Here is a 15,470-nt window from a genome sequence, read left to right as displayed (position 1 = left end):
GAAACGCGAGATCTTTTGTCAACCAGCAGAGACAACAGACTGTTCAAATAAATATAAATCGTCTCGATTTTCGGAATTATGTACAAATTCCTTGGTATATAAGCTTTAGAGCGCGTCCTACAGATCTGGTAATCTGAAACTGAGTGAGGTCCCTTTCATTTCCATCATTGACCTCGCAGTATTAAAACCAATTCGATTGTTCACATTTACAGTTTACTGAACATGACCGAGCCAGTACCTACTGGAACAGAAGGTAGGCAACCTGTTGATGCCTCAGGGTTGTACACATAGCATATACACATATAGCTGTATTCGTTACGAACCCAGCTCACAGTCGCTCAGCACATTGTTCCTGGTAAGTCAGATTGCTACTGTTCCTGTGAAAACATACCCACACTGTTACATTGTAAATGTAAAAGAAACTATACCTGCTGCATTGTAAATGGAAAATCAACCTATTTTCATATCTCTGATATTTCATACAATTTTATGCTAAAACACGATGAAAATGTATGATTTAACGCAAAATCAGAAAAAAAACACATTGAATGGAAGTGGAATCGGTATTGTTGTATCTGCTTGCTCCATTCCATAAAACCGAAAACTCATCTCCACTGTTTAACTGTTTATCGATTTTTCACTTATTTTTACTTATTGTATATGGCAAGCCAATATCTGAAAGCAAAGCTACACAGGAGCGAGTGAGTATGATTTTACGCCGCTTTTACACCAGAAATCTGCTTCATACATTGTACTTGTACAGGGAATCGAATTCAGGCCTTCTGCGCCAAAAGCGGCGGCTTTGACCATTAGGCTACCCATTGCCACAGGGAACTGCACATGATTTGGTAGAATTTACGAATTTAATCATCATTTCAAGATCTTTAAAACATACCCTGTTTTAAAGAACTGAAACCTTAGAATAGCTTATCGTGCTGTATTTATGATTGGATTCGTCTTATTGAACGTTACAATAATAGCATAGCGATTCCTTGTTTATACAAGTTTATAATCAATTTCTGATTCCATAACATTTGAACATGTGGTGTATTTATAAGGCAGACGCTGACGTGAGAACTCGAGTTCTATAAGAGTTCTACAAAAAGAGGAGTATATGAGGGCGATTCTTTAAGTCCTTTCCTTTTCTGTTCAATGTTCCTTTTGTCGTCGTTATCAATCTTGACCTCAGCACAGACACCTGTCCTTCTTACTCACCTTCCTTTTGACCCTTTGGTTGCACAGATTCATATAAAACATTGTTAATTCGAGGAAACGTAAATACATCCAAAGTAGAACGTTCTTCATCTCACCACTGTTCTTTGTGCTTTAGGTTTGGTACCTTTTGACGGAATGTGGGACAGGTTCCTGGGTTTTCTGTCAGGAACCCTTGCAGTTATGGTGATACAGAAGGATGCAATGTTTGGGAATCTTTCATATTCCCCGTTCTTTTTCCAGTTGGGGTACATAGGCTGCGCTTCCTGGGAGTAGTCTTGAATTGAATAGCCTAAACTGTGCATTGTCACCCGAACTCATTTTGCCATTTATATATTTTCAAATAAATAAATAAATAAATAAATAAATAAATAAATAAATAAATAAATAAATAAATAAATAAATAAATAAATAAATAAATAAATAAATAATACTCTGGTTTAAATGTCAAAGGTGAAGCTCTAACAAAAAAAAACTTGTGGATTCAATTCGTGGTTATAGATGCAGGAGATTAGCGAATACCATGTAATGTAATAGATTAGTAAATCTGCCGTTTCACAATAAAAAAGTCGCAAGGATTCTATGCTGTAAGTGAAAGTTCCTTTTAATTTGAATTTCAAAATGAATTTTGATTTAAATCTTCAAAGCTTGGAGACTTGTCTGCGTTTTAGTTTCATGTTGTGCTGTTTTGGCATGTGCTTGGATATCTCGAACATGTGTTCTGCAATTAAAGTCTAACATATCGGTTTATGTAAATGTTCGACCTGACGGTAATGAAATGTCATTAGGTGACAATCCTGAAACGTGTTACAGAAATGACAACGACAACAGCAACATTTATATGAACTGTCAAAGCACAAATGTGAATATTTAAAAATGCTTATATGTACTTAAGTATTGATCAACTTCTTGTTAATGATGCTAATTGCGTTTGCGAATCTATTTTCCAAGGAATTTATACACATATCCAACAAATGTTTCCTGATATCGCTCATCAACCCAACATCAATGGGTATGCTGGAGACTGTTCATTAGTGGGTGGGTGCCTACTTCACATATGTACAGCGTTGCGCGTTGAAGATTTCGTGTAGCTGCGGAATCCCACAAGTTTTCTGCGTATGTTTTATCATGTTCATTCTTTGGAGATTTTATATTCAAATATGCAGTATTGAAAGCGGCATGGCAGTGCGGGAGACCAAGCTCACATACGACTCTTACTTGAAGGTGAATATTGTAGCTGCAATTTGTCATTGCTAACTTTTATGTTATATTCAAATACTAAAAATAGTAGTCTCAATGCGTTTAATCTCTCACCGGAAGAAACAACCTCTTTCCCAGCAGGCAAAGAACATGAACTGAATGAGAATTCTAAAAGTGACAGAGGTGTAGTGACCACCTATTTAATTATCTAGACAAACGCAATGATATTGTCAACATTGCTTCTGATTGTGTTGTTTACGCAGTCAGTATGTCTTCTGTGTAATGGACGTGAAGAAATGTTGCTCTCTGTTAGGATATGCTGGGAAATATCGGAATGTGATAAGTATCAACATTACCCTTTTGTCTCAATACAATACGCTTCATCAATACGTTTCATACGTATCAGGTTTATTTATTTTTTTTATTATTATAAATCTAGTCGCTGTCGCTGTTAGTAATACTTCGGCAATATCACATCTAGGAAGCCAGAAACAGGTCTCTGGACAATTCTTAACCACTGAAACATACTGAATGTTTTAATCATGTATGCAGATTACAGATCTACTGAAATGCCAGGCGCCAAGCACAGATGTCCACGATGAACACCTGTTCATCATTGCTCATCAAGGTATTCTGCCTCACATATGGCCATTGCCCTCTCTCAGTTCCATAACATGGCTTATTTCGATGGCCCACAGAATCACAAACCCCATCAAAGCGTTAACAGGTTGAAAACAGTCAGCAAACATCGGGTCTAAAACGTAATTGTAATACGGGTATCAAATACGTCACCGAATACCTACTTCTTGCTCTTTCATTTTAAAACTCTATGGAAGATGACTCTGTTTTCTTTTTGCCTGGCATTTTATTAAGTTTTTGTTGTTTTTTGTTTTTTGTTATATATATGTACAACATTCTCCATATATTGTCGGAGGCATAAACATCAATTTTCACTGCATGTTAAACATGTTTTATAAACATTTATATATGCAACGTTTTCTATTGTTGAAACTTTCAGCTTCAATTTCCACTTCATGTTTAACATGCTATATACACAACCTTCTCCATACATTGTTGAAAATATTAGCGTCAGTTTCCATTCGTGTTTAACATTTTACATATATACAACGTTGTCCATGCATTGTTGAAAAGATAAGCATCAATTTCCACTTCATTTTCCACTTTCCCTATATTGGCGACAGTATCAACATCAATGAATGTTGATTCGGGTATATATACCATAATATAGGTATCATATCTTATTGTATTAACTGTATCAGCGACATGATCCATGCATATCAAGATTTAGTATCTTACCTGTATACAACACAAAGTAACAAAATAGTGTTGATTTCAGTCTCCGAACTATGGTTCAAGCTCATGATCCATGACGTCACGTCGGTCAGGAATATATTTCACGGCAAGGTAAATAAATAAATAAATGAATGAATGAATGAATGAATGAATGAATGAATGAATAAATAAATAAAATATATATATTTGTTTCAGCAGTGTTAGAGCTGTATGATGTTGTTTTAAAGCTAATCGGGTCTGAGCCAGACAATCCAATATGTTGACAGAGCATGTGTTTGTGAACCACCCTGAAATAGTTCAAATAGTGTTGATACCAGAATAGGTGAGCATATCCTGCCCCACCGGCGGCACCCGTCATAAACTTTAAGTCTAGTCATTAGTTCATCTGAATTAATTCGGGAACATATGATATAAGTCAGGGAATAGGGATCTGCACCGGACATATTTTTTTGTGACAGATCGTCATCTTTGGAAATTTTCCCCTGATGTCTACCATTAAACTCCTTGAAAGTTTTAATGAGACCTTGAATATTGTAACCTAGATCGAACAACTTCTGAACAAGAACCTTGTCATTTCACTATTTGAAATCCTGAAGTGAGCACGCTCAATTGTACATCAAAAGTTGCGAAATAAACGGTATTTCCTGTAGTGTTGACAGTAACATCACCGCTGTTGCACTGGCCATTGTTTCAAGAATGGACAGAAGACTGTCATTTATGCTCACTCGAATCAAGTTGTCCAGTTAATCTCAAAAGCCAATATCAGGGATCATGTGCTCTGGCTTGATGTCATAACACCCCAGCTGAGTAAATATCATCACTGGATTGTCTGATCTCGAGTACAGGCAATATTCATTTGATGAATATAAACATGAATATGAAAATGATGAACAAACACACACAATGACATTCGTATACATACCTAAAAATTCTACGTCGTTTATGTGGAATTTTATTTTTAAATTCTTTGAATGACCAAATTGTAATTCTGATGTTTTAGGGCTGGAACAATGTCCTCCTACACACTGCCATCAACCGCCTGCAGAGAGTGACAATGGTGCTGAGGGTGAGGCAACTGTAGTCCTACTCTAGATTGCGTTAAGGAAAATTTGACGAAACAAGCTTACATATTTACATCAGTGCCTGAGTTGAGTGCAAAACAACATGTGAATGTACAAGGATAGTACTGACAATATAATGTGTTACATTTTGCAAACATTCTTTGAAGGAAAGTAAACTAGAAGCAGTTTGTGATCTCAGTACAAAGTGCGAGAATATGTGGAAAGACACTATGTAGTTATGTAGTCTTTAGTAGTTACAGAGTTACCTGTTCTGATGAGAGCAAATGACAAAAATACGATCGATGACAAACTAAATCCTCTACTAAAGAATAGTACGTTTGTCCTTATGTCGTTAAATGTAAGGCAGGTGAGGAAACACACGCACACGCACTCACACGCGCCGGACCATTAAAATACTGACATCATGCATGTTCTTCAGCATGTCTTTTGTATTTATTCCAGTTGCTTGTGGAGCAGTTCCACATCCTGGAGACGATGCCACCCCTTAATTTTATGGACTTTAGGTGGGTATATAATGTGCATATTATGCTCTAGTAGTGGCTCGTTAAATTACTGATTTATACTCAGAGGCACTATGTTATATTACTCAGGTTATGCTCAATGGACAAGCTGTCACATTAGTGATCTGCTAGGTTTCCTAGATTATATTCCAGGGATAATTTGATACATTGCTTAGATTATATGTAGCTGAAATCCTTCTCAACATGTTATAGTGCTGACATTGTGTCCAGGGGGATCTAATACATTGCCTCTTTATATTCCAGAGGCCACCTAAACGGGCGCTCTGGGTTCCAGAGTCTCCAGTTCCGACAGATCGAGAAGCTTCTTGGAATCAAGGACGTAAGAAATCCAGTGGTTAACAACAGAAATAACAACCTTGCCGTATATCTTACTGTGTCAGAAACTCATTAGTCGTCACAGTATCCCCAGACATCTCTATGGATATTTTATTAAGCTGGAGAAGGATTAATTCAATTTCATTTTGTCGTCCCTGTCATTTATTTCTCTGGATCTATTTGGTGTAGAACAATTTAGAAATATTACGATTTCTTTTTCTTTTTTCCAATTTTTTAAAGGAAAGGGGTCATGAATATGGAGAGCACCGTTATATGGACAAGATGAAGACAGAGGACAAGGCAGTTGTCCAGAATTCAGACCAGGTTGATGGTGGGACACTCCTAGATGTTCTTCAAGTACGAGTCTAAAGTTACACCCTTTGAACCATTTTTCAAAAATATTAACTATTATATATTTCGTATGAGAGAGGAAACTGAACCATATTCTAACTGTGTAAAACACCGTGGTAGTGAGCGAGGAGAGACCAACACAAATATATATAAATACATCAGGGCAATGTATCAACACTGGGTCAGGGACAGAGAGACCACTATGATTAGGTATGCCTCGTTGACTTGGTTGATGCATGTCATCGTATCCCAGATGGGCAGATCGATGCTCATACTGTCAATCACTGGTTCTGACCTGTTATGGTAAACTACGTTAAATCAACAGAAAAAACATCTCCAGAAACACAATGAAACTGTAGGCCGAGGACTGTGCTACTACAAATGATCTCATGCTATACAGATACTCTGATTTTATACAGACGTGGCTTGAATCTACACCTGGAATAGACAACAGGCAATTCTGGGACAAGTACGAAGAAAACGAGGTAAACTGCCTTCAAATATTTTCATTAAAGTATCATGAACCAGCATACACGAGGATCCTTTTGGTCATTTAAAACAGAATACACGGAATAACTTACCGGTTGAATGCAAGGAAACCGCTCACCATCCTACTATTGAGGCTTGGTTATTACATATACACATATCTTCAGGATATTGAAAGCTGTTCCTGTACTTTAACATAATTGTTTGCGACTCGAAATTATACCAATGGCGGTGTATTCATTTTGCACAGAAGATGGATCTGAGCCCTCTGCTTGATATCTCACAACATAGAGAAGGTAAAAAACTATTTATATGTATTTAACTTAAAACTTAATGTTTACACCAAACCATTGTGACAGATCCAACGTCTTTGCCTTTGTCAGAATCACCACTATGACATCATCAACGGGTTTCACTATTTCTGTGTGCCTATGAATGACAAACCAATAGCCAGTATTCTAGAATGTCTGTTGAATCAAAACACTGGAATTTGGCAAAGACGTTTAACTGAAACGTGATGATGTGGTAGTTGATGGCCTCCTTTGTTTTGATCTATTCTGAGTTATACCAAGACCTCTCTTGGGCCCACATAGTGTTCTGTCACTTGCCCAAGATGATGTCCAACAGGTTTCTGGAAAATGAGTCCGCGGTCGCTGCAGGGAGCTCTTCTCATCATGCTGCATCAGGATAAGGCTGAGTTCCAGCTGCCATACCAGCTCCTCACACTGCTGATGGACATAGACGTCGCCCTCATGAAGTGGCGGAGTATGTACCAACACATTAATGAAGTACTCATGTTTTTTATCACGTCTGAGCATATCTGATAACATAGCTTCACACTCGTCCACTCTGAAATATGATGCAAAAATACGCGCCAGTTGTTAGGTGATGCTCTTGATCTATCTAAACACACAATGTGATAACATTGTCCATCTTATGAGACAGTACGGCTCTTGGACGAAGGAACCTTGTTTGATCTTCGGGGCCGTGCCAAAAGACGTTGAAAGTCGGACCTCGTTTCTGCTCTGCCTTTTGTACCTTGGTGCTGCTGTTCGCCGACCTTTACAGGACAAAAATGAACTATGAACAAAAAGGATCAAATATACTCAGTACATCATGTTTAACTAAAGCATACCACCTCAGATGAATACCTCCGGACATAACTGGGTCTACAACTCATTCGATCATAACGCAAAAGGCCCGGGTTCGAATCCACACATGGATATAATACTGAAGATCATTTCTGGTGTTCCTTGTTTAGATATTACTGAAATACTGTTTAAAACGATGTAAATCAACAAACTCACTTCTCATCAATGTGACATACTGAAAACCATAAATCAAGGCAAAAATGATAGCTCCCACATCATAACGCCATAATAGCATGGCGTAAGGTTTCATAGCTTAAGTCAATAATTATAGCAATGTTCTATATGAAACGTTTCCCTTTATTTGTTTCTGTTAATATTGAAATCCCACTGGTTTCAGATAATGTGGTTAAACCACAGAATCCGTGTGTTGCCAGTCTTTTGATAATATTTTCTCCCCCACAGGTACCCACATCCAGATGGTACACAGGATGATTGGCCAAAAGCAGGGCACGGGGGGCACTTCCGGCTACGAATACTTGCGAGGAACCTACAGGTACGCCTACATCAATCACTGATAAACCATACAGAATTCTAATCTTTTATCACTACAGATATTTAAACTATGAACAAACACAATATGATTATAAGGGAGCCTTGTCGCTTTAATTGTGGCATCATTAAGGAGAAGTTACAACCGTATACGCGTGCTCTTGTAGCAAACATGAGTCATCATCTTCAGAAGCGACATAACATTTTGTGTGGCTTCAAAATGATCCTTCAATAATTACGACCTATCTCTATTTTTCCAAGTGTAAAATAGTCATTGTGTTATTCGACATTTTGCTTTAAAACATCAACTTCTCAGACTTAGCTCAAACCAGACCAACGCATGTTACTTCGGGACAAGTCGATGGGACGAGTCCTCCAGCAGGTTAGAGGCGAGAGGTGTCGAATTACCTCAATCACATGTTCGTGGTTTTAACATGATTGCAGAGATGATTACAAGGCTTTTGGCGACCTCTTCAAGATGGCAACGTACTTACGGCCTCGAGCGGAAATTCCCGAACTTGACGTCCAACATGGGTGAACCTGACGACTAGCCTCGAAAACTCTTCCTTGACAACCATGCACATATACCCATTTATACGTATCCGGATATTTACGGCTTGGATTTGCATGTAGCCTTTAGCAAAATGTGCTAAAACAAAATGCTCAACATGGAAATTCATATATGTATATACACATGATACACGTTATATTTAATGTAACGCAAGGTTGCGTTATTTCACCAATTTTGTTTATATTGTGCTCCATTGACTGTGTATCCAACACAGAAACATGTTTTCCAGACAAATTCGCAGATTTGCTTTGGTTGACCTTATGAGGAAATCAGAAATTATCATAGATTTAAGAAAAGCGATGTCCACAATAAATACTGTAAATATTGAAGATAATCAAATTGAAAGAGTAACTGAATACAAATATTTGGGTACTGTCTTAGTTAGGCGAAACACCTGTAACGACTACCACTAAGATAGTACACAAAAAGGACAACTCTTGCTTTTTTTTCTGGATGTTGAAATATTTTAAAATTAATTACCATGATGTTATTTTACAAATTCTTTGTTCAAAGTGCCATAAACTTTAATTCCTTGAGTTGGTCCGGGAAACTGTAAATTTGTCCAGAATTAAAACACACTCTGAACTAACGTAAACACTGTGTCTAAAACTATCGGGCGTCCTGTCAAAAGTATCGTCTGTTGTTACGAGCAGCAAATTTCCAAAAAGGCAAACAAAATTATAAATGATCCTACTTGCATACTATTTTTGGGACATTCACCATCACTTTCTGGACGCAGACAGCCTATGTAATAAATCTGTAAATAAACCTGTAAGATATTAAAATATATCAAATATTGTCAATTTTCTTTTTAGAAGGGGGTGGCGGTAGAAGTAAATATATAATGTCAGTGAAACTAATCCCTGGTGATGACTATACTCAGAAACAAATTCTATTTGGTGTAGAGGGGAAAATAGCTGAAAATTTAGATTAGATGAACGGATCACTGAAAAAAATGGATATATTTTGCTTGACGCTCCACAGAAGTAAATGCAGCATGTAAACAAACCAGACAATCAAGTGATCGATGAACCCGAAATTCCATTTAGGTACTTTGGACACCCCAGTCCTTGAATCCTCTCATTTACTGTGCCTAAATGCCAAATATGAACGGTAAACGTCAATTAATCAGCAAAGTAGTGACATAAATGCAGAATTTACTGGAAGAAAATTTATGTTTTAGATTTTCCGGCCCAGTGTTATACTGTCTTGGCATACTTAGGTAAAGCTACTCTGTGTTCAATTTTGCGGTCCTTTATCGTCTCAAATAAACAATAAAGGACTGCGAAACTGAAAATCGTAGTTCTATCTTTATTCAAGCACGACACAGACATGAAACACTTCCACAGATTCATCCAGTTATTTGCCCCCACAAAGCGTGGGTAACAGCGAAGAAAGTATGAAGCAAGCTGCAACCTTTCTTATCCACATGAAGAGGTCAGGAAACGTCCAGGGTGCAAACTGCGCAGGGAAGTTAGTCAGACTTACTTGTATACACTGTGTGCAGGTGTCCTGGGACAGCAGAACAGAGAGACTGCCTCTGGTGTAGCGTAGTGGACAGATTTCTGTGGAGGTCAGTGTGGCTCTACATCAGAAACCTGGTGTGGAACTAGTATGCTGTCTCCTGTCCTGTCATCCGCCAGTGCCAAATCCGGACATTGAAGACACATTTTCGGAAATAGAAATAAAAGATTTACATCTATATACTAAAATTGCTCTTGTAACTCACCTATGGAGGAATACTCGGCCATGGTGTTGACAGAATTCCAACGTGACTTGGTACCGACACAGAACGATGTCGTATTGGCCAGTAGCAGGGGGTGAGTGGGTTAACATTTTACATCGCATCGCCAATATTACAGCCATGTAGCGATGGAAACAAGGAAATCAATTAACATATATGTCGACAAAGGACAATAAAACTAACTAAACTATGGCCAGTAGCAAGATCATTATATAGTTCAATAAATTCTATTAAATGCAGTTTTTTAATATCCTAAAGGCACGAAAGAAAATCTGAAAATCACGCGTCATGACAAGTCAGAATAGGACACGGGTATTACTATTCATTTTATCTCATTTGAATTACATACAGTGAGCAAAAGCAGCAATGTATCAGATTTAAGTTCACATTTTTCTTAGAATTATTGCATTTCTCTTCTGCAATAAATATGGTTGTAAATGCTTTAGATGAACTCCATCTGGTCATGTGATGGCTTTTAACCCTTACTACTGTCCATTTGGATCACTGCCTCATCAGGATGTGTGATGACATCTCAAACCTGCCAACCTGATCCCGTTAGTCACCTCTTACGACAAGCATGGGTTACTGAAGACCAATTTCCTACGCGGACCTTGACGGGTATAACAGTTGTCATAAGAGTTAATGTAAATGTACTTACGTCAGGAGTAATTGTTACATTAAGTCTTGTGACACTGCAGTAGCTCTGACCCAGTAAAGCTCTGACCCAGTAAAACCTTGACCCAGTAAAGCTCTTATCCAGTAAAGCTCTGACCCAGTAAAACTCTGACCCAGTAAAGCTCTGACCCAGCAAAGCTTCAAATGTTATATTGTAGAAACTGTGGCGTTTTAAAAATTCTTACTTACGTGGGTACTAGTAGTGGTGGTCCGATCAACTGAAATAATCGAAGATTGGTCGCAGTGACTAAGAGACCAAGCGATGTTCACTCATAATCGAACACAAACATTTTTGAAACGCTTGCTTTAACATCACGTTTCCCAAGGTTGGTTTTGTCTGTTACAGTATGTTTCCCAAGGTTGGTTTTGTCTGTTACATTTCATAAGCACTACAAATTTGTTAATTGTCATGACTGAATTTATCTGAAAGACTCCAGGAAATTCATGTTCCTGAAATACTAGTCATCCCTTAAGACGTGAAATTTGTAAATGCATTTTGAGCATTTTGAGCATTTAAATTTCATACAGGACGCTAACCAATTATTTTTGATGACTGATTGGTTGTAATGAACCAAATGTCAGTCGTGAAACTTTAACCAGTCCCCAACAATACCTACCTCGTACTAGCATGTACTGATTCTATACTCCATGCAGTTGATAGTTGCTCTATGCTCAGTATATGAAATTGTCGTGAATATGTATCAGTTGACGATATTACGTGAATATTTAGCGTGGACATGGCTGACGTACAGAAGCTGGTTAACGTTAAACAGGAACATATTCTGGGATGACCTGTTAAAAGATTGGTCGGTTGGCTTGTTTTTCCAACACCGCACCTAGCAATATTACAGCTATATGGCAACGATCTATAGATAATCTAGTCTGGACCAGGCAATACAGTGGGGAACAGCATGAACATCGAACTAAATAATTGTGTCAGCCAGTAAGCTAGGCTGACCCCGTTAGTCGTCTCTCACGAAAAGCCTGGATTTCTAAAGACCCGGGTCATGACGAGTTGGTAAAGGACAAGATGTAGCCTGAACTTGAGTAATGCTGGTGTGATTATTGTGCAATGCAAAATTCTCGCATGATTTTATTTTTTAAACCATATTTTATTGGCATAAATGGTTAATCTGACTAAGCTAAAGTTGTCCAACTTAGATGGCCCTCTCCTTCATATGTTTATGCAGACATTGCATGCATATCGGCGGAGCAGATGTTAGAAGGAAATACAGCAGGTAAGCCTGGCAAGGGGTGTGAAAACTTTGATAGGAACTGATATACAACAGGTCAGCTTGGCAAGGGGTGTGAAAACTTTGATGGGAACTGATAAACAACAGGGATAGTTTTCACTCTGTGATGCATCTTCATTTGTAAATCAGCTAACTGGATTCTATACCAGGTATTTCAAAAGAATTAAAGGATATTTTGAGTAATATGCACCCTCATGATTATAAACCACGTATATTCGAAGACGATTGTTTAGATTTTCGAGAATATATATAAAGAAATCCTCAGGCCCGGATTGTTGATTGGTGTTCTGCTGACAGAACGTAGAGAACAATTATCGATTTTTTTTGTAAAATTTATTTCCTCTCCTTGAACACCCAGATTATACGCATATCATGGGTGTTATCCGAAATAACACCCTACAGTTAATAATGACTTTACACCTGTTGCTTTAATTTAACTTGCACTGAAGTATTTTGAACGTATTGTGCTTGGTGTGCTCAATCATGTCAATACTGTTTAAGATCATTTGCAATTCGCGAACAGAGCGAGGCGAGGCGTGGAGGATGTTAATGTTTCATTATTAAACCCAATATCAAGATCTTGATAAACCTTATGAGTAATTTTCTAAGTTGACTTGTCCTTAGCCTTAAACACCACTGACGCTAATCTTTTGACAACGACGGTGATTGATTTGGGCATATGCCTCCCTCTAGTTTATATTCTATGGATAGAATCCTTTCTATCTTACAGAAGCCAATATGTCAAACTGAAAACTACCCGTTTTCAGACTCACCTATTTATACCGGGGCTCCACAAGGATGTGTATTGTCTCTATTATCTTTCACCTTGTTTAGCAATGATTATGTAACCAAACTGTTCTGTCAGCTCTGCTGATGAGTACACATACAAAGAAGAAATAGTCTAGTAAATGTTTTTGTTACGGCATCTAATTAAAACTGTTTAGAAGTTAATGTGTCAAAAACAAATGAACTATTGGAACCTTGCCATAAAACTTGAGTACAATCCAACCTCGTGTCCTGTATGCAGTATTAGTTCAGCTCCCTTTCACTCAGTAATTAAAAAAACAAACGAAACAGTATTGTAAAACTTCGAATGGAAAGTACTACTTCTGTCTTTAAGAGGGCTCTAAATTTATCTATACAAATTGTTCCCTCTCATATTTTACATGAATGTTACGAAATTTTACCCCCTGGCCGTCGGTAAAGTGTGCCGACGATGTGCAAAACTATGCGTTTTAAAAATGTCTTTTGTACTGTTATCGATTTCTGTGTTAAATAACCGTTATTGTTTTCCATTATCATGTTTTACTGTTGTATGTAATTGTAATCATGTTTTTTATGTATTTATTTGATATAAATATAATTATCCTCACTCAGATATAAACAAATTCCCTCACAGGCAATAAAGAAATATCGTATCTCATCTTATCTGAACACATTATTCTCGTTTATATACACAATCATAATGCACAAGTGCACCAACAAACATATACATGCTCTACTACATGAACACACATCAATCCTCATTTGATTAAACACACTTAGACAGACATGCATGCACACACAAAAAGGATAAATATACTCATGTAATGCAAAATGTGTTCTATCAGTTGGATGTACATGTAAAACGACGGCACGCCAGTTGCCGTATCTTCTGCATTAAGACGGACAGAATATTCTAGATCGTTAGTGGAAATTTCAAACAAAAATAAGAAGGGACTTATGACTGAACCCTGTTGGACACATTTAAATTTAAATATAAAAGATGACAAGCTACCAATTACAAATACCTTTAGTCTCCCATCTATTGTATACTCTTCAAACCACAGTAAGAACAGTTTATCCCTTATAGCGTATTTTCCAAGTTTATGAAGTAAGATTTTGTGATACAGTACAATAAAGCTCCTGGTTATCAACTGGTGAGACAATACCATTGAATAGTTCAATTAACTGGAAGGTAGTAAAGTGTACTGGTACAAAACCACAAATTTATACAATAGTGAGTTAATATTTAACGTCATATGGTCAATACTTCAGCCATATCGTCACGAGTACATTAAATTTTAACAATGAAAAGGACTGTATGTATATCATAAAACCTGTCCACGAAGGACACTAAAACAACTAGAATATCACAATTAGCACTAAAACTAACGTGGAAAGTTAAAACTGATATCATTACATGGACAGTACAATATAAAAACAGGCTATAGATTGCCAACAACTGAAGGTAGATCCTCATACTGGGGGCCATGGGGATTTACAATGCCTTTGCTTCCTACATGGACCCTAGCTGGATTTACATCATCCCTTCATCCGTTAGTAATTTAGGAAATCTAGCCACACATTAAAAGACACCAAAAAATGTGGAAAGTTTTAATGTAGTTGGAATGTTTGTGGATTTACGTACCCTCTCAGGGTGACATTGATTTTACAGTACTTCAACCCCTCCTTGAGGGTACAGCCACTAACAAGCACAGTTACGAATTCAAACTTCCAATAGTAAGATATTTACCTAATTACAAGTCATTTAACAAACCTAGTTCTCTTAAAAAGTGATTAAATGAGAACTTATATTATTAAATAATTCGGAATTTGAAATATGTATCCCTTGTGATGGAATATTCAACACAGTCTAGCAAGACATGCTTGACTGATTCTCTCATCATAAGGGATACAAAACGGAGGATCTTCACCTTTAAGCAAATATTCATGCGTTAGTCTTGTGTGGCCAATGCGACATTGTCGCATGAGCCACCGCCCTCTGGCTCCAGCATCTAGGCAAATTTGATCAAATTTGAAAATTCATATATCATACAACATGTACTCAAAACCAATTATGTCAATATTGTGTTTAGTAAAACCAAGCCAAATAGTTATTGAGCAATGAAATTTAGTGCTCAGGGCTCGGCATGACCAGTCGATTGGTTCAACCGGGCCCATTCAACCACCCGTCTAGGTGAAGTCGAAGGGGTGTGTTAAGCACAGGAAACGCGGTTACAGGCTCCCAGTGCCCTCAACCCCCAGACTCTCGTCCTCCACCGACACAGGGCCGCTACCCACGGCAAACGGGTTGGTGGACCAATATATATGCCCCCGGATTCAC

At 37.7% G+C, this 15,470-nt stretch overlaps 1 protein-coding gene across 2 annotated transcripts; it reads left to right on the top strand.

Annotated features, from left to right (window-relative positions):
• The first annotated feature begins 319 nt into the window (after positions 1-319).
• On the top strand, positions 320-10,183 carry LOC137294511 (tryptophan 2,3-dioxygenase B-like). 2 transcript variants are annotated; one of them, XM_067825543.1, is made up of 13 exons: positions 320-355; positions 2,379-2,436; positions 2,965-3,040; positions 3,770-3,837; positions 4,727-4,792; positions 5,250-5,311; positions 5,573-5,648; positions 5,885-6,001; positions 6,415-6,480; positions 6,732-6,777; positions 7,109-7,246; positions 8,035-8,125; positions 8,566-10,183. In XM_067825543.1, exons 2-13 carry the CDS (start codon positions 2,392-2,394, stop codon positions 8,657-8,659), a joined length of 945 nt encoding a protein of 314 aa, XP_067681644.1. In that variant the 5' UTR covers positions 320-355; positions 2,379-2,391; the 3' UTR covers positions 8,660-10,183. The 2 variants fall into 2 exon arrangements, with proteins under 2 accessions (XP_067681644.1, XP_067681643.1); XM_067825542.1 differs by lacking the exon at positions 320-355 and having other exon boundaries at positions 1,842-2,436.
• The last annotated feature ends 5,287 nt before the right edge of the window (positions 10,184-15,470 follow it).

This window comes from Haliotis asinina, chromosome 8 (assembly GCF_037392515.1).
Source record: "Haliotis asinina isolate JCU_RB_2024 chromosome 8, JCU_Hal_asi_v2, whole genome shotgun sequence".
Classification (NCBI taxonomy): domain Eukaryota; kingdom Metazoa; phylum Mollusca; class Gastropoda; order Lepetellida; family Haliotidae; genus Haliotis; species Haliotis asinina.
The sequence above is the reverse complement of the archived record's forward strand: the minus strand, read 5'-3'. Positions and strand labels throughout refer to the sequence as shown.